Source organism: Ursus americanus, chromosome X (assembly GCF_024610735.1).
Source record: "Ursus americanus isolate L20-20 chromosome X, mUrsAme1.1.p, whole genome shotgun sequence".
NCBI lineage: Eukaryota > Metazoa > Chordata > Mammalia > Carnivora > Ursidae > Ursus > Ursus americanus.
In genome coordinates, this window is record NC_142164.1 from 36,216,659 (window position 1) to 36,236,999 (window position 20,341).

The 20,341-nt window shown below is 44.0% G+C and overlaps 1 protein-coding gene across 1 annotated transcript in view; it reads left to right on the plus strand.

Annotated features, from left to right (window-relative positions):
• The window catches only part of DCX (doublecortin), a 99,075-nt gene that overhangs the window by 73,685 nt on the left and 5,049 nt on the right, over window positions 1-20,341 (plus strand). Inside the window, exons 5-6 of the mRNA XM_045788433.2 lie at window positions 14,276-14,370; window positions 15,670-15,747. Of these exons, the coding sequence (XP_045644389.1) occupies window positions 14,276-14,370; window positions 15,670-15,747 (173 nt within the window). The remainder of the gene's footprint in view (window positions 1-14,275; window positions 14,371-15,669; window positions 15,748-20,341) is intronic.

Consider the following 20,341-nt stretch of genomic DNA (forward strand, 5'->3'; position numbering starts at 1 on the left):
ACAAAAAGAGAAACGAGGTAATTTGCATCATTCCCACAATGAGAAAAAATATATACATAGGCCAAGTTCTGAAAAGAAACACAGAGCTTTGTCACACAGGACTTAATTAGTGGATAGTGAGTGATCAAAAAAAAATGTGGTCTATGGATCACTGCCAACACATGAACTATTTATCAGTCTGTGACAAGATTAGAAGCTTGTGCCAAATGCAAATTATGCCACTAAGCAAACATTTACTTCAGCTGACTCTTTTTTCCTAGCATGATTTTTTTTTTTTTTGATAAAGGCAGCAGTGTGTTCTTTTAAATTCTGGTGCAAAGGCTTGCACCCGCAGTTTGAGTGACACTGATCTGAAAGGTGAAAGGCCACAGAAGTTCAAGTTTAGAAGCTTAGTAGAGTCAGGCACAGACGGTGTGAGTTCTTCACGGGAAGGAAATCGCGTGGTCCGGCAGACTCACATTCGTCGTCCCAAGGCTCAGGGCTCACCATGAGAATTCTTCTAGCCTGGAGTCTGGGAACTTTGGGGCAGAGAGCCCAAATGCTCTTTATCTCTTTTTCGGTTTGAGGCAGCTCGAGCAGCCTATTGGCTTTGAAATGCTCATGGCCTAGAAAAGCAGCCTGGCCTGCCGGCCTCACACTGCCAGGAGCACGCACATCACCGGCCCTGTTTTTTTTCCTCAGGCAGAAGGAACTAAACGAAGAGGCAGCTCGAGCTTTTCATACTTTCATGTCTTTGCTCACCCCATTTCCCTGCACTTGGAATGCCTTCCCCCGAGCTCTACCACTCCTCTCTGCTTGAAAACGTCTGTTCATTCAACACCTCCAATAGAAACAGTTCCATTTTCTGCAATATCATAGCATGTTGTTCATGCATCTGGGTAATAGTCACCACACTGTGTTGTAAAGTCTGTATTTACCTGTCTACTCCCCCCACTAATACTGGGCCCCTCAAGGGTAAGATGCCATGTTCATTTTGTATCCTCAGTGCTGAGCACAGTGCCTGGGTCCTAGTCGATGCTCAAATAATGTTTGGAGTGGACAGACGCCTAAGAGTGCCTATTTCACCCAGCGTGGTGCTAGATACTTAGTTAGCATTTAGGGAATATTTGCTAAAGGAACAAAAGTGCATGTGTTCGGTGATATTTTGGTGAAGTTTACAAAATAGCACATGCGTCTATCTAAGCAAATTTATACTACACTACAGAGACCTAGGTTTTAACACTTGGGTAAAAAATGAAATTATTTGTAGAAATTCTAGGCAGAGCCTTGCAGAAAAAAAAAAAGGACTTTAAACACTTGGTCAAGATTCATAAAGTCTGGCAATAACTGCTTAGCCAGTCATTTTTTTCAGAAATATCACTGACCATTTCTGGGATTTCTAATCTATATTACTTATCTCTTGCTATGAAACGAATTACCCTCAAACTTCATAGCTTAAAACAACAAACAGTTATTATTTTATTGTTTCTGTGGGTTAGGAATTTTGGATTGCTTAGCTCTGTGGTTCCGTCTGGCTCAGGATCTCTCATATAGTTGAGGTCAAAGTGTTGGTGGGGGCTGCAGTCTTCTGAAGATTCAACCGGGACTTGTAGGATCCACTTCCAAGATGGCCGTCAGCAGGATCTTCTCCCAGCGAGTGAATCGGGAGAGCAAACAAGGAAGAAGATGTAGTGCCTTTTATGATCTAGTTTCTGAAGCCACATACTGTCTCTTCTGTTTTAGTCTATTCATTAGAAGCAGCCATTAAGTCCTGTCCACATTCAAGGGAAGAGGAATCAGTCTTCACCTCTTGGGTGGGGGTGGACCTGTTTTTAGACTGCCAAGAATTTGTGGACTTATTTTTAAACCACCACATAACCTATTAGTTAAAAATGCTGAGGCGGCGGCAGCTTGAAGTCAATAGATTCTCTGCAGACTGTATCCAGGTGGGTTATTCAGCACATGTGAACACAACCACCTGTAATTAAACACAGCTTAAACATATGTCAAATTATTGATCACCAGCATGCTACCTACAGAATGTCCCTTCTAGAAACTATGCACCTCACTGACTCTAAGATATTAGAGACAGAGAAGGAATACATTAGGGCTCAATGAATACTTGGCAAATTAAAAGGAGTTATAATAGGTCCCAACCCAGGCGAAGGCAGGCAAGATCTGCTTTTGCTCCTTCAGAACTCCCTTGCTAAAAAGAAGGAATGAGGATAGATTCACACACACAAGATAAAAAGTGTAACCAATTTGAGGCGGGGAAAGGGGACTTGACTTGGCAGATATCAGAACCGCAAACAGCCCTCGCTCCCTACCAGCAAAAAATCTAAAGTGGTGTTCTCAGGAGAGAGAATGTAAATCTTTATTTCAGATAGTTCGTGAACATAAATGAAGCCAAACTCTAGTCTAGCTAGCCTTAATGGCAATTTCCAGAAAGTTTGAGCTCATCAAAGATGATGTGTCTAGGTCTTCCGTGTGATTTCAGCCCCAAAGCGTAAAAGAATCTATGTAACATAACCTTGTCCATTGCATGGCAGTTTAGAGCCATGTCCAGGCCATCCACTTAGTGAACATTCCACAGGGGCAAAGCTGATCTCAGGCAAACAGTACTTTAGGTAAGGTTTGGATTTAACATACCCATTTCCCCCATCCCACCTCCAAGTCCTTCAGGACCATTCCAAGCTGGGAAGTGGAGGGGGATAGGATATGGAAGAGGCGAGGGAGGCCCGGTGACACCATTTCCCAGCTTTTTGACTTGGGACAAGTTTTTTACCTTATCTAAGACTCGGTTTCCATTTTGGTTAAGACAGAATTTGCATGTCTAATAGGTAAAAATCATTTTCCAATATTATCAGCTATTTCCAATGTATTACAGAGTTGTGCAATAGCTTCCACAGAACCAGAATTGGATAGCCAGAAGGATGAGTTATAACAATACATAATTTTGCAGCAGCAAGTGTAAGGTTTTTCTGAGCTCTCAGCAAGGGACGTGGGCAGGTTAATACACATTTAACCAAAGAATAATCGTGTGGAGTGGGGCTGAAATTCTTTGTTCTTTTCTAGGACATGGCAGTGCCGCCCTGTTTCCATCCTGGGTTAGTCTGTCTTGGATCTGGGACTTGTGGGATGGATTCACATTTTTTTCATTCAACCTGAGTAACTCAAGGTTGAGGAAGATAGGGCATTTCCAGGGAATTTTAACTACCTTCCTTTGAAGGCAAATGACAGCCAAAAATGTTCCTCTGCAGCAGGGACTCAAACCAAACGAAACATTGGCTCAGTTCAGGTTCAGCTAAAGGAATGTTTTGATGTTCTAGTTCATTAGAAAATATATAGGTTTGATTCTGGTTTGAACAAGTTTGCTAGATTTTCAAATATTTTTAAAAAAGAACAGAGCAATGGAGTTGGGAGAAAGCAAATATTTATTTAAATCTATAAAATAAAACAAATCTTTCAGAGGAGGGTACTAGTGAATGAATAAGAGAAATGAGTCAATTAGACATCCATCCATATATATATGTACATTTGATCCAATTCATGGTTCAGTTAGTATCTGGGTTCGGTTTGCCTTGAGGTTTAGTAAATCGATGCAATCTGGTCTGTAATTTGCATCATAATTTGATTCCTTGGTCCTTAAGTTGTCTTTTTTTTCTGTTCTTCCCATGAATAAATCAAACTCTGTATACTTTATTCCCTTTGATTTCAATCCCCACTCCTGCCAATACTGAGGGCGCCCCAAATGCAATGTCTGTTGCGAAGCCCTCCACGTAAGTTAAGGAAGGATTCGGTTGTCTACATAATATTGCTAGAAGGAGCTCTCGTTCTCGCTGGGCAGAGCTGATGGACTCTTAGCATCCAAGTCCCATTAGTCATGACTGCCTTTAAAGTAGGACAGGGAACTGCGGTAAGCAGATCAAATCTGAGCCCAGAGGTCTCCTATGGGGTGTTTGAAGAAAGCTTGTATAGTGCCCCCATTTTGATTAACCCAGGACTTGCCATTTTGATGGGCAAAAAGGCGAGCCTGCCCTCAGAGCTACAGGAAGACCCTTCTGGAGCGCCTCTTGCTGTTTGCATTTCAGCCATGAATGTGTTAACGTTTCCTTTTCTGCAACTACCCCCAATTGAATTGAATTGAATTAAAAGGACAAAGTAGCTAGTTGCTGGGAAGGAATCTTTTCTTTTTCTTTCTTTCTTTCTTTCTTTCTTTCTTTCTTTCTTTCTTTCTTTCTTTCTTTCTTCCTTCCTTCCTTCCTTCCTTCCTTCCTTCCTTCCTTCCTTCCTTCCTTTCTTTCTTTCTTTCTTTCTTTCTTTCTTTCTTTCTTTCTTTCTTTCTTTCTTTCTTTCTTTCTTTCTTTCTTTCTTTCTTTCTTTCTTTTTTTTCTGAAGGAGCCTCCAAGGAAGCTAATTACCCACCCTGGTAGGCTGAGAGAATTGTAATGTGATAATTAGTTCGCTGTTGTTCAGCAGTAAGTCATTGTTGCAGCAACTCAATATTCCCCACCCTCCTTCCCCCAACCTCTGCGTACCTAGTCCTGAAAGTCAAATCTTCCCTGTTCCCAGAGCCCCGAGGAAGAATGGATTCGCTACCAAAATATGCAGCCTTTGTAAGGGGAGGTCCAGGGACACAAAACAGCGGTGAAGGTGGGGGGGTTGTCATGGGAGAATTGTATCCAGGAGTATTTCTCTTCTGAACCTAGCAGGCTGCTTTGAGTCGCCTGAGGAGGGACCTGGCTGTTCTGCCCATCCTGGATGGGGCTGTCTGGACCAGCTCTGTCCAGTAGAAATATAATGTAAGCCTAGTAGAGCATTTTCAATTTTCTAATGGCCACAATTAAAAAGGTCAAAGAAACGGGTGAAATCCGTTTTGATAATATATTTTACTCAACTCGATATATCCAAAATATTACCATTTTGACATGCAATCGAGGTAAAAAAAAATTCTAAGGAGATATTTTCCATTCTTTGAAAACGGGTTGTGTCTTACACTGAGAGCACGTCTCAGTTCTGGCTAGCCCTGCTTCAGGTGCCCAAAAGCAACGTGTGACTAGTGGCTAGTGTACTAGACAGCACAACTTCCCTAAGAGAGGTTCAAGATAACGATCTTCGACATAGATGAGATGCTCTGCACTTTGCAAAATACTTCCAAATCCGTCCCCTCAGTTGTCACTCATAATAGCACCATGAACGAGGTTGTGAAAGGAAGATCATCCAGTTTTTGTTCTTTTAGACTGGGGGACTAAGATGGAAAGAGGTTCAGTATCTTGTGGTCTTCTCAACACCGTGCAACTATTTAGTACCCAAGAGCTAGAGCCCAGCTGTCCTGACTTCCAGGCAGGCAATCCTCACACTGCCCTTAAGGCAAGGTGTGGGAGCTCCAGAGTGGCAAATAGAAAGGTCTCTGTTGGCTGGTCCTTGCTTCTCTGCTTCCTCCCACCTTCCCTCACCTCCAGGCAAGGGATGTGGAGAGGCTGGGGAGCGGAGTGGCGTCTGTGTCATTCTCTTTGTGCTGCATCGAGCACAGCTATGAGGAATTAGGCACCTCTGTTTCCAGTGCCTGGTCCTAGACCTTCCTTTGGCTCCCCTACTGTCACTCCAAAGGGAAGTGGTACCCTTGGCAAAGTTGTGGGAAGAGAAAAACGTCCCTTACCCCTCCCCCATTCTGAGTCTTTCTAAAACCACAGCCTATGTCTAGTTTCAGTGGAAGAACTGCCCTACATCTAAGGCAACATTTCCGTCATCATTGGAGGGCCACTTAGGAAATTGTTGAAGCAAGCAATATAATGGGGGCCACTGAGCATGCTGCAGGGTATGGGATGTGGTGGTGTCGACCCACCTCCCTGTAATAGGGGTCCTATCAACCTGCAGCAGTCTGGGACTTGTGTTTAAATACGATTGAATCTCTAGAGTTCTGGTGGGATACCTAGTAGTGCGAGGTGCTACGGGGAAAAGGAATAAGACGAATTCCCTGTCACTACGAATTGGGGCACCATTAGGCATATAAATTTGATTAAAAAATTTATTTACAAATACTTATATAGTTCTTATTATGTGCCAAGCAACTGTTCTCACCACTTTGTATGTATTAACTGATTTAATCTTTACAACAACCTTACGAGGCAGGCACAATTGCCCCCATTTTGTAGCTGAAAAAGCTAGAGCGTATGAGAGCTAAGTGACCGGCCCAAGACCACACAGCTAATCGGTGGGAGAGCTGGGGTTTGAACCCAGGCAATCTGGCTCCACGGTCCACAATTTAACCATGGCTCTGTAGTGCTAAATAGGAGTTAACAGTAATGGTTTAAGTGCCCAGTGAATGGGAGATGCAGGCAGTAAGTGCTAAGGGAAGTCTTCCTGGAAAAACTGGGGCTTGTAGGAGGGATATACTTCAATTGATAAGGAAATGGATTATTTCTGACGGGGGGGAAAGCATGAACAAAAGAGCAGGGGTGGTGATGAATATAGCATATGACGGTACAGGGAGATGGCTGTTAAATCTACATCTCCAGCCCCAACCTTCCTTCTGGCTGTTAATCCCATGAATGCCTACCAGACAATCCTACTTAAATATACCAAACACGATGTGTCTAAAAACAAAAAACATTTCCTCCCCTCAACTCCCTGTCTGACGATAGAATAAATTCTATTCTGTTCCCCGGATCCAGTGTCTTCACGTTATCTTTGATTCTTCCTATGCTTTCATCCTTCAAGCCACCATACGCTGCTGTTGTGGGACCTGCGAAACATCGCCACATCACTCACACAGGAGTCCCTTCCTTTCCCTCATCACCTGATGGCAGCGTCACCCCACAGACTCCGAAGTAGCATCTCTGTTTCAAATCTCAGTCCCCTCACGCATCTGGTGCGGTGCTGCCATATTTCTCATCCTAAAACGCATTTCCATCGTGTGACCCCCACCCCCACCCCCTGGCTGCTGCAGAACCTTCAGTGGCTCCACATTGCATTTGTGGACCACCTCCATGGTAACGGCTGAGAGAGTAAAAAGAGAAATGCAGGGGGTCAAGTGCAAGGGCTATGTTTTTGGAAGCACAGCCATAGAAAGCAGAAACCAAAAAGCAAGGGGCTTCACTTGGAAAAACTTCAATCCTCTAATGCCTGACCTGCTAGCCAAAGAAAGTCCTCAGCCCATAGAGATTGGTAAATCATCCCCGTAGAAGGGGGTTTCCAAACTCAGTGTTTATAGGTTGCATAGTTACTCATGTAGTTCCATTTCTAGTAGTGGCAATATTAAGAGAAGAAGATGTCATTACAAAACCCTTTCTATGCACTAAGGCACTTGGCTAAGGATTTCATGTATAGTCTGCCATGTAATCTTCAAAACAACAATGACTGAGATAAGCAGTCTTTTCATTCAAATGTTACAGATGGGGCAACGGAGGCCTACAGAGGTTAGGGGACACCTGAGGTCACACATCCAGGCTGAGCCACAATTTAGAAACTTGACTGGTTCCAAAGCAGGTGTTCTTCCTGCAGATTAAGAGCACAGTGTTTTCTAGTTTCTACCCCATGAAAACAGTAGTGAGCATAGACAACAGGCTCACTCTGCCAGAAACATGTTCTCCACAAAACCACCTTCAACAGGAAACAAATGTTGTCAGCATTATCAAGTTGGAGAACACAATCCTGGCACTCCAGCAGCCTTCTTACAGATGTCCTCTTCTTGCGGGACACTGATCTGTGTCAAAATATTGCAGGAATGGGTGTACATATTTGTTTTGCAAATTCTTCTCTCCTCATTTAGAAGATTCAAAGCTGCATGCTGCCCAAGACTCTGTAGGAAATAGATTTAAAATTCCACTTCCAACTCTTGAAGTGACGGTATCTCACAACCTATGATTGAATTTGGCCTGGGAACCAGCCCTCTGATGGGATCCGTGAAGACCTATGCCTGTGCCCTCAGTTCTGGCTTCCCTTGTGGATGGGTCTAGGGAGAGGGGCACAAGCTTTTCCACTGAGCAGAAACAATTAGCCAAACGAGTCCAGACACCCATCCCAAGGGTGTCTTTGGAATGAAAGTGTAAAAACCACAGGCTCTGTCTCTTGGCCTTGTTCTGAAGTAAGTTGAAACCACCTTGGTTCTACTTGGATGGCCTTCCAGAAAAACTCTCTGTGTATGTAGGGAGAAAACAGGGTGTGTTTGAACTGGAATGAAGGAACACTTAGAGCATCTCAATATGAGGAAAAATGAAGAAATGGCTGAATTATATATTGAGATCTCCCTCCACCAGGCATTAGGGAATGAGAGGAGACAAGACAGAAAACCAATCACCACAAGGTCATGGTGGGAGGCATATCATGTGCAAATCCTCGAGGCCACCATCCATTGAAGAGAGGCAATTTTTACCCTTTAAGCAAGTCCTACTCTCTCTGAACCTCTATATTCTTGTGATTAAAAGGAGACCACCAATTCCTGGCCATCATTTCTTGGGGCTATCAGGAGAATCATGTGAACTCAAAAATGGTAAAATGGTGTGAAAACAATTGTAGAAATCCAACTGCAATTATTAAGACGGCTCTCAAATTATTGTCATGGCTATTTTTTTTTTAGACTGGGGTTATTTTTAGTGAGCAATATTTCAAAATAGACATCCAACCAAAACCAATAGGCTTGGTTTTGAGTTGAGCTCAAGTGTTGGGATTAGATGGGAGGAAAAGCCAGAGCTAAGTGAATGAGCATTATCAATTTGGTCTCCTGGCAAAGGTTGAGTGAAAAGCAGATGCCAAGCCCCCCCTTCCCTTGCTGTGCCATTCTGGCCGTCCAAACTTGAACCCATAAATTATAATAACTTGTCTAACTCGCTGCCCAGACAGTTCTATAATTGCCACACCTGGGACTACTTACACCTACGTTACGTGCAGCTGCATCCCAATTTTCAGGGATCAGTCCAGCCTCCAGACAAGGGAATCCATAGGCTAGGAGCTCAGCATCAACTCTGCTTACCTGGTGACCATACTCTGTCCTTGGCTGCCCATGCCAGAAATTGGACTCTTTCCTTGTTCTTTGGGAACTAACTCAACCTGTCTTATTCCTCACTCCTGGGAACCCATTTTCCCCCATACATGTAAATCTCTGTAAATCTCAGCCTTGTTACCTTACCAGCTATCTCTTGTTTGGGTTGGTCCTCCTCCATTCTGACAGAGCCGAGAATTTGAAGATAAGCACTGGGGCAAGGGCAGACCTAATGAGTCAGGGAAGCTATGGAGACAAGACTGTATGCTGAGCCAAGCTTGGCCATTGTGATGCATAGCTGAGGGGCAGCAGCTGAGGGGAGTAATGGATATAGCACAAATACCATCCTTCCAGAAAGCTCTGTGATGTGATGGAAGTTATATGCCATGCTGGCTGCTCTGTCTGCTTCTGTTTCATGACATTGTCTATGATATCCAGTCATTTTGGTGAATAAAAGAAGGTTCTTGCTCAATACTTTCTAATCTAAATTAGATAAGTGGAATAAAAGTCCAGTAGATGTGCGTAAGCTCTGGCGCTACTTCTACCTTGTCCAATTCCTCTCTCTTTTCTCCACCCCAACTTTTCTGCCCCCTCCTTCCTCCATCAGAAAGTTGTCATAGGAAGGAGTCCCAGAAGCAATTCATTTATTAAAGCAAAAGCAATGTAGCAAAAACTGAAAACAAACCAAAACACACATAGGCTTTGGAATCAGAGAGACATGTGTTCAAATCCTGACTTTGCAATCCCCAACTGTAGCGAGCCTCTCTTTCCTCATTGGAAATGAAAAAGAGACTGTTTTTTGGGGGGAGAGGGTGCACGCTGACACTGAATAAGCATTAATTATTATCTTGGGTTTTATTAATAAGATTGATAAGATGACCCGTTGTACCTTGTTGTAGAGGGAAAAATGAGAAAAAAAAGAATGAAAGGATTTGGACTCTGAGGAAATAAAAGTGGCCACAGTGAAACAGGGCTGTGGTTCTGAGCAGGGAAAGGAGAAAGACAGGTCAAAGGGGACAAAGTCTCCTCCGGTGCATCCCCAAATGGCAGCTGAGAATTAGAAGCTCAGAGACAAGAGCTGAGGATATTTAGTAAAGAAAAATGAAGGACGATAACGGATGTCAAGCAGTGGTGTTATATCCGGCCACTCTCACGATGAACTGTCATGGCTGTCCGTGTGGACTGGCCGATGCGAGACCGTGCATAGTTCTTCCAACCGTATTTGTATTTTTTTCCTGCTTCTTCTCTTACTTGACATTTTTATGAATTGGCTTCAGAATCTATATCAAATGGCACCCTCCCAGGTATTTCTTCCCATGTGTGAATGTATTTTTATCTAGTCTGTAGACACAGGGGCTCCATCAGCTTGCGAGGACTTGACATCTGCTTGTGTGTGTCTATGTTCTCTCATGCCTCCGTGGCCATCTTTGGGTTTCAGTCCATCAGGAAGTCTGGGCAAGTGTTTGCATTTTCCAACACTGAAGTGAGTGGCAGTTAAGGTATTAAAAAACGGATTTTCAAAATGCTTGGTGAATGTGGATGACAAAATAAAGTCTTTTATTATAGGTAGCTTAAGACTGACTAGCCGGGGGGGCACCTGGGTGGCACAGCGGTTAAGCGTCTGCCTTCGGCTCAGGGCGTGATCCCGGCGTTACGGGATCGAGCCCCACATCAGGCTCCTCCGCTATGAGCCTGCTTCTTCCTCTCCCACTCCCCCTGCTTGTGTTCCCTCTCTCGCTGGCTGTCTCTATCTCTGTCGAATAAATAAATAAAATCTTTAAAAAAAAAAAAAAAGACTGACTAGCCGGGGAATGGCAGAGAGTAAACAAAGACACACACACAGAGAGACTAGAGAGAGACGTATTGATAAAATATAGATTTATGTATTACCCTGACCGTTTTTGAGTGAAATAGTTTTCAGGGATATTGGGAAAAGTACTGGAAGTTGCACAAGAACCTGTCTGTGCAGGTTTACGGCCAATAACTAAGTGGAAACCGCCTCACCCACAGACATGCTTGTGGTTCACAATTTTCTCCATTTTGGCAAGACCAGTGGGCTCACCCTCAGCTAGATAAGCATGTCGGTGAAAAAGATCATTCTCACATTGGGAGTATAGTAACCACCGCTGTGTAGCATGGCTGACAAATGCTGGGGAAGTACGATCTGTTGTTGCCGAAGGATGCATCGATCCCGTGGAACAAAATGCCAGAACTTCCCTGGGGATGCCTACATCTGTGAGACCTCATGGCTGAGGTCAAGGCTCTTTGGGAAGACTTGCATTATGGTAGCTCAGACCGATCTCCAAGATGGTTCTCTAGCTTGAATACTACAGGTCAGGTCCTGCTAGGGAGGCCTTTCAGGCACTGTAGGTGGTCTAGCAACTCCTTCCTTGGCCTGTAATGGACTACTTTGCCCCACTGTAGCTCACACACTTTTGCCTTTTCCACGATGCCTCCTTCAATCACCAGAAAGCCTGGTGCCCTGGCCAAGCCTAGTGCCCACAGTCTCCATGCTGGTTGGCAGAGATCACACTTTTCTGGCGTGGCTCACCAGTGCATGCACATAACCCCCTAAGCTTATCCGTCCTCTAGGTCTCTCTCTTTTGCCTTGCCCCTTCTCTCCCTCCCCTTTGCTTTAAAAAGGTATCATCACCTCTCACCTAGACTCATGCATTGTCTTCTTTTTTAAAAAATGATTTTGAATAAGAATTTAAAGAGAGTGGGGGAAGGGGCAGAGGGAGAGAGAGAGAGAACCGTAAGCACGCTTCTTACCCAGCGCAGAGCCTGACACAGGGCTCGATCTCACGACCCTGAGATCGTGACCTGAGCCGAAACCAAGAGGAGGACGCTTAACCAACTGAGCCGCCCAGGCACCGCTGGACTAGTGCATTGTCTTCTAACCAATCTCTTTGTTTCTACCCTTACCCCAGCCCAGCCCACCCCAGCTTTATCACAACAACTGGAGTAATAGTTTTAAAATGCAAAATTGAGAGTATCCCTCTCAGATTTCTTTCACAAATGAAACCCAAACAAAAGGCCCCACAAAAGGCCCCCACGGCCCATGCCATCTCCTGTCTCATCTCTTGGGACTCACTGCTGACACTCTGTTTTTGAGCCATTTTGAGCTATTTACACTCTGTAAATGTATGGTATTCTTTCATACTCCCATGTCCTTGCCCCTACTGGTACAATCCTGAAGTCTACAATATCCTTTCTGCCCTCTGCCTAAGCCGTTCCAATTCTTCTTTTTGTGATGGCTTTATTGGGACACAATTCACGTACGAATTGACTCTTTTAGAACATACGGTTCAATGGATTTTAGCTTAGCCATCGAGCTGTGCAACGGTCACCACGAGTGCCAGAACATCTTCATCCTTCTAAAATAAACTCTGTACCTATTAGCAGACACCTTTCATTTCTCCCCACCTCCCCACTCCAGCCCTGGCCAGCCCCTGGCAACCATTAATCTGCTTTCTGTCTCCATAGGTTTGTCTCCAATGATCCCAGAGTCATCTTTCAAGATTTTTTTTTCAGGCATTGCCTCCTCCTGTGTGTTTCCTAGGCCCGATTTCAAAACTTCTTCTCTGGGCTCCAATAATTACATGGCTCTGCCATAGTACCTGGCCCACCGCATTCTTGCGGCTCACCACAGGAAGTGACTTACTCATCTCTGAAACCCCAACGTCTAATACTTGGCCTCATTTTGAGAAAGCACCCCGTAACTACTGGCTAAGGGGATGAATGACTTTCAGGAAGCCCTGACAGGGAGAAAGGCCTGTCAGTAAGTGGGTGAGAGAGGCATTCTCTCACACACAGCTCAAGTCAGTCAGGGGACACCTATGTGCCCAGTTTTTAGCTTACTTGCACTGGGGTAAACTCGGCCACCACCCCACTGGGGTCTCTTCTATTTCTACAACTGCTACACAGGTTCCAGAACCTAAGAGAAACATGATCCTAAGTGAAGATGAGGAACCATGTCTTCAGGAAATATTCATGATACAAACAGTTGAAGCTTCATGTGTGGGACTAACAGCAACATTCTCAGGCCATCCTCTTGCTTAACTTTTAGAATTTTCTATTCTCCCTCCCTCTCTTTTCCTCTTGCCTTCCCTTCCTTCTTGTTTCTCTCCTCCTCTCCCCTCCCTGCCCCCCCCATACCTTTGGGATATTTAAAAAATATCCTTTTATTTTTAAAGCGCATTTCAGAATATCTCTGATGAACAATGCTGGTCCTTAGCTTACAAAAAATTAACTTTAGCATGAGATGTCTAAACACAAATGCACTCGAAAGCTGTTTAATTGTTCCATTTCCATGCATCACATTTTTTTCCACATGATTGGATCTTGAAAAAGCTCATTAGCAAAGGGAATAAAAAACCATTTGTAAATGCAATGGAATATCAAGATGGTCCATACTAAACCACCCCCTTTTCAGCATTTTGTTGACCTGGAGAGAAATGGGGGTGCACCCTGACTCTGGCCACCGTTGTCTGCCTTCCTCTGTCTCTGTGCCTTTCTCCCCGTTTCAAACTTCCTCATTCTTTCCTTCTCCTACTCTCTTACCTCATCTTCCTGGTCTCCCCTCTCCACTCCTGATCTCTTTCTTTCCCTCGTTTTTGATTCCCTCCTCTGCCCATCTTGCTCTGCAAACCTTTTTGTCTCACACTTTTCTCCTCCACTTTCTTTCCTATTCTTCTTCCTGAGTAGTTTTCTTTTTTCTTTCCTTCTGTTCCTTTCAGCCAGGATGAGGCAGGGAAGAGAGAGTGGGGCATGGGGGTGGGTGGGGGGAGGTGAGCAGGAACAGAGAGAGTGGAGAGAGATTGACCATGGGGCTGTCCTGTACCTGCCACACCATCTGTGACCAGAGGGGATGTGCCCCTGGTCCCAGTCACCCATATTCCCTTCCCCTTTAAGGTAAGGCACAGAACCTCTTTGTGCCTCACTTTTTTTCTGCCTCGTAACATTGAAACCAAATCATATGTTCCCAGACTACCTCCCGGAGATGGTGTTAGGGTCAAACTTGGGAATGAATATGAGAAAGGTTTGAAAAGAACCAGAGCCCTGTAATTGGAAGCACTCAGGGGAGAGGGTGGGAGGATTACGGCCCTGCACTGCTCCAGGATCTAATTAACTGAGGATCGCAGTTCTGGCCTTCCTGAGGAATGTGTTTCTTCTCACCTTTGTTCTGCTCATCAAATCACTTGGTTGTCTGTGTACCTTGCTTGAATGTTCTTAGTGTCTTCGGAGGGGAAGGATAACTGGTTCCTTTGTATGCTGTTGATTCTTATCCCTTCCTTTTCTCTTGCCTCGGGCTAGCAAACGGGACCTCCAGCAGCCAGCTCTCTACCCCCAAGTCTAAACAGTCACCCATCTCCACGCCCACCAGTCCTGGCAGCCTCCGGAAGCACAAGGTATTATGTCTCTTATACCTTACTAAACCCCTTTGCACTCGGACTCCTTTGAATGGCTGGGTGAGGGTCTGTTCTGCCATCTACTTCCGCCATGCATCAAGGCCAGAATTTCCCTTCCTCTGGTCCTTGAGCTCGAAGCCCTGGGAATGCCAGCAGGGGCCATGCTTCCAGTCACTTTCATTGATTCCTCTGCTCACCCCCTCCCCGCCTCACGTTTACCTACTCCCAGTTACACTTACCCAAAAGGAAGAGGTAACAAAGGTCCCAAATACCCCTTCTGAGTTCATGGTGTCCCCAAATGATGGCTTGGAGGATGAGCTAAGTGATTTTCACTCCAATTCAGAGGCAGAGCAAAGAGGGCGTTGAGGGCAACTTATGTCCCCAGGCACTAGTCGGTAGAAGGGACAAAGTCAGCAGTTAGAGAAAGTTAGCACTGAGTGACTCCCTTTAGATTTGCTGTTCATCAGACTATGAATAGACTCTAGTTTCGCTATGTACGCTTCATTACCAGGCACATTCTGGTTCAGTGAGGGAGCAGAGGGTACATACACGCCACACTGGCCCTGCCTGGACACCGTTTACGCCTCTAAGTCATTCCAAATAAATATCCCGCTAAAATAAGAGAAGTTTGTAAACTCGCTGGTCCCACTTTCCAAGCAGATTCCCACCCAGAAATCTCTTCTGATAGAAAATCTGGAGTGGGAGCGGTCACTGCCTCCAACCTCATCTCTGAGGCCATGGGAACGTGGTTTCTGCTCTGAGGGCCACACTCCGGAGCGGCTTCCTCTAGAATTCTTTTGTCTTCTCCCTGCTTATAAGACTCGGTGTGAGATGGAAAAAGGCAGAAAGTCACCTGTGTGGCCAGCTTCATCAAGGAACCACAGATGGTCGGAGCTGAAAGAGATTTTAGATGGAGATAAATTACTTTCATTTGATTCTCTCGATCATCTTGTGAGGTCGACCTTTTGTAGGTGAGGAAATTAAGGCCCAGAAAGGTTAAGTTACTAGGGTGACACAGCTAGGGGGTGGCAGACATAGGACTGGTGCCCAGGTTACCGCCACCAGTACTCCCGAGCCAGGTCATGCTAGCTTGCGAGAACTGATTGTGTACGTCCCTCCCCAGCTCTGTGTTCAGCGACGCCATGTTGGTACCAGAACTCAGCCGTGGTGGGAATATTTGCACCATGGAGATCAGCACACACGACACATCAAAGCTGTTGTTTTCTCCCCCGGAAAGTCGGTTGTTAAACGTGTAACAGCACACCAGTGCCGACATTCACTTTCATTTCTCTACATTAGGATATTAATTTCCTGGCTAATCTGACCATTACCCGTTCCATCGTTCCTACTTCCTGTTCCATTCCTGTAATGGCCCCTGTAAGTTTCTGGTATCGACCCTGACCAGAACCTTCTAATTGTCCTGCTCAGCTATTTGGTTTTCCCAAAGGACGGTCTGCTGCACTGTCTGTATGGCCAGTGTTACCTAGAGGTTGTAGCATGGATGAAAACTACTCTTGCTGTCAGCTCCCAGTTATTCTTCTGAGCAAAGCTTGTTAAGACGGACATTCCAAGATGGGAGTAGCCTACTCCTGTTGTTTCACTCTCCAACAGAAGCTCCTACGCTATACTGCTTCTTGCTGTGTCTTTGCCCTATGCATTTCTGCCCTTACCGCCCCTCTGAGAAGATGGACCTGCCCCAGCACCTTCCATCAGTACCTTCCCAAAGGGATGGGGCAGCTTGGGTGTTTATGTGGCCTGCTCCCTTGAGTCGTTCAGCTTTTCACTTGACATGTTCAGTTCGTTTAGGCTGAGGACCCATCGTCCATAAGCTCATTGAGGTGAGTGCTGGCATTGTTAAACCATTTCTCCTGGTTGGGTTTGTGTGGCTTTGTGTGTGTGTGTGTGTGTGTGTGTGTGTGTGTGTGTGTTTTGTTTTGTTTTGTTTTGACTCAGTTCTACAAACCAACTTAACCATTGAAGGACTAGAACAAGCTATAGGAGGCTGCACTGTCAGAGCCTCCCTGTGGGATTTTCAGTGTGTCCTTTCATTTTTAAAATGACTCTTTTTTTTATGACAGTGAAGCACACAAACATTAAGTTACACATTATATGATTTTCTAGAGCAAACTTTTAAAAAACCCTTGGATGTTGGTGTACTTCTTACCAACTTTTTAACTTCCTCCTTTGATATCATTTCAAATGTACACAAGAGTTGCAAGAATAATATAAAAAAGTTCTGTATGCTCTTTGCACAGATTCACCAGTTGTTTATATTTTCTCCCCATTTCTTTTATTTTTTGTGTTCTCTCTCTCCACACCACACACACACACACAGACACACGCACACACACACTTTACCATTTTTTTAACCATCTGAGATTAAGTTGTAGACATCATACTGTTTTACCTCTAAATGCTTGTGTGTATTTCCTAACAATAAAGACATTTTCATTCCTAACAATAGCACAATGATCAAAATCAGGAAATTTGCACGGGTGAGACACTCCTATATACCCAACAGCCCATACTCAAACTTTATCAATCGCCCCCAATAACATCCTTTCTCTGGCCCAGGATCCAATCCGGAATCACACATCGCTTGTGGTTTTATGTCTCTTTGGTCTCCTTTAATCTAGAAAAAAAGTTCTTTGACGGTGTATTGTAGAAATGGAGAGTGCAGGCCAGTTCTTTGGTAGAATGTCCTTTGATTTAGGTGTGTCTGATGTTTCCTTGTGATTAAGTCCATATTACGCATATGGGGCAGAATTGTCATCGAAGTAATGTTGTGTCTCTCTTAGTGCATCCAATCAGGAGCAACGGCCTCATGCTTAACACCAACAATGATGCAGGATAAACTGGTTTTTCTGAATAAGCTAAAAAGTTTCATGACCTTGGCGTAGTCCCCCTGGGTCTCAGGACTCAGCTTCTTGCTCCTCCTTTTACATAGCTACCTGAGCTTTAGTTAGCACCATCAAGGTCCTTGGGCGGTGGGCCTAAGCAGTTCTCATCTGAACTTCCATCCAAGTGGATCTGAAAGGTGTGAGTCATGGTGGAGACAGGAAGCAGGTGGCTGAGGCCATGACTTTCCTCCTGCGCAGTTGGAAACAAACTTGAAGTCCCAGCATCCCTTTGGTAACTTTTGATGGCCGTGGCAGGGCCCTAAGCTGTAATCAGCCTCTTGGCTTCCCCTCTTAAGCAGCTCATGGAGAATCCTCTTTAATGCAGCTGTGAGGGGGTTAGCCAAAGTCCGCATACTCAAGTGCTACAATATGGACACAAAGTAAGTCCTTGGATAGTTAATGAGAACAACATTCTGCATTTCCATACTGCTTTATCTTTTTGCACAGTCATTTTCCTATTTACCCTTGTGATAACACTGCGAAAGAGATAGGACAGGTAGCGTTTCCATTTTGCAAACGAAGAAAAGGGGGTGCTGAGGGCAAAGACAACCCCAGTATGATTCAACAATTTGGAGATGGTAGCACATTAAAGATGTTCAAAAAGCCTAGAAATATAGGGAAACTCTTTTGTTTATTTAAAAATGTTTTCCAGATTAGTGATTGCACTCATGCCTTTAAATGTGGCATTTGGCTTGCAAAGTTGTCTAGAGATCGGAGGGAAATATATTTGACATATTATTTGAAAATATAGTTAACATTATTTAAATACACATTTTCTTCTATGTTTCTAGACCTTTTTCCTGTCGTCCTATAAATGCTTGGAGAGATAGTTTGACCAATAAAGCAGGGTCTTGATCCTTAAATAACAGACACCACTCCAAGTGGATTTTGGTAATCAAGAGTGGACAAAAGGACCATAGGAGCACAAAGACGGGTGGGAAAGGCCTCTGCCTGGGGGAGGGTGGGAGATGGGGCAAGTTTTGCAGACTAGGTGACATTTAAGTGGGACATTGAAGCCCGGGTAGGCTTCTGATGGCTGGTGAAGAGAATGGGCACTCCAGCATTAAAAAAAAATAATCAGCAAGAAGAAAGCCACACCATCAGAAAAGTACAGGGCACATTTGGGAAAAAGCAAACCCAAACCAGAAGCCAGGTTTCTCAAAACTCCTCTCTGACTTCCTTTGGACTATAAGCTCCTTGGACCAGAAACCAAGATTTTGTTTTCTCTAACGCAATAATATCGCCAGCACAGCTGTATTTGTTACAAACATTTTGTTCTGTAGGGCTCCAAGGGACTAAGCAAATGAATTTCAGGTGCAAATTATTTGTATTGTTAAGCAATATGCGTGTTTCTGTATTTCTACATAGCGATCGACAAAAACACAGAATTGAGATAACTCCTTTTCCTGAACATTGTTCTATCCACACAAGAAAATATCTTTTGAATACGAAATAAGTGGATGAGGACAGAAGTACAGAAGTTCATTCCCAAGCCTAGTCCTATGGACTCCCTCCCCCACAGCCTGCCTCTCACCTTACCCAGCCCAAGTCATAGCAGCTACAAGTGCAGTCTCCTCCTGATTCTATCCCTAACGTCCCCCTGCCTTCTTCTGAAATATGTCTGAAATAATCTTCTATAATTATTTCCACCAGCCAACCAACTACACCGAAGTGTCTGTTACATGAATAATCAAGAGCAAGGGTGAATGCTGAAGCCCAGGGTTCAGTGTGGTGGGACTCAAAGTGGCCTCCGTAATGAAAAGGCCCTTCTGTATTGCCTGAAAAATGCCCAGGGAGTTCACGAACTAGGCAGTGTCTGTCTGTTTTTCTCTTGCTGTGGTCTAACTAATAAAACACAAAATGCAATGATCTGACTTAGAGAATTTTAGAACCAGAAGGAAACTGAAAGATTTTCTAGTCCACATCTGCCTCAACTTTCAGATATAGAAGCAAAGGTCCTGTAAGGGGAAGTTAAATAGCCAGGATAGGGCTGGAACCTAGGTCTAGTGACTCTTAATCCTGTGCTCTTTCTCTACAGTGGACTTGCATTGTGTGTAAGTTTGACTAATGGAATTCATCAACAGTCACAGTAGAGTCATAGAACAAAACAACTACAACACTGTCTCTTACATTTGTACACATCGTTACATGCTGGGTAGTACTATGTCCATTATATACCGATGCATGCATTTTGCTGTATAGGGTAGCATTCTCAGGAATCACGTAATCAATGTTCAGTTGTCAGCATAAGGGATTTTCAAAGGTACGATTTTTTTTTAATAACAGCTTTTTGAGATATAGTTGACATATTGCAAAATTCACTTTTTAAAAGTATACACTTTAGTAGTTTTTAGTATAATTATGAAGTTGTACAAAAATATAGTCATCACCATCAAAAGTAGTCATAGCCCCTTGCCCTTCCACCCAACCCTGGCAACCACTGGTCTACTCTCAGTTTCTATCAGTTGGCACATTCTGAACATTTTCTATAAATTTCCCTCTGAACGCTGCGTTAGCTTTATCTCGTAACTTTTGGTGTATTGTTATTTCATTTTCCATTATCTCAAAAGTCTTTTCTAATTTCCCTTGTGATTCCTCCTTTGACCCATTGGCTATTTAGCAGTATGTTGTTTAATTTCCACATATTTGTATATTTCCCAAATATCTTTTTATCATTGCTTTCTAATTTAATTCCACTGCAGTCAAAGAACATACTTTGCAGTCCTTTTGCATTTATTGAGACTTGTTTTGTGACCTAGCAGAATATTCCAAGGGAGAAGAATGTGTGTTCTGCTGCCGTTGGATGGAATAGTCTATAGATGTGCAGTTGTTTGTAGTGTTGTTCAAGTCTTCTCTTTCCTTGTTGGCCTTCTGCCTAGTTATTCTGTACATTATTGAAGGTGGAGTATTGAAGTCTTCAACTATTCTAGATGAGTTGTTCATTCCTTCCTTCAATTAAGTTATTTTTTGCTTTATGTAGTTTAGTGCTCTGCTGACAAGGCACATGTATGTTTATGTTTTCAGATATATTGACCCCTTTTATCACTAGAAAATGTTCTTATTTGTCTCTA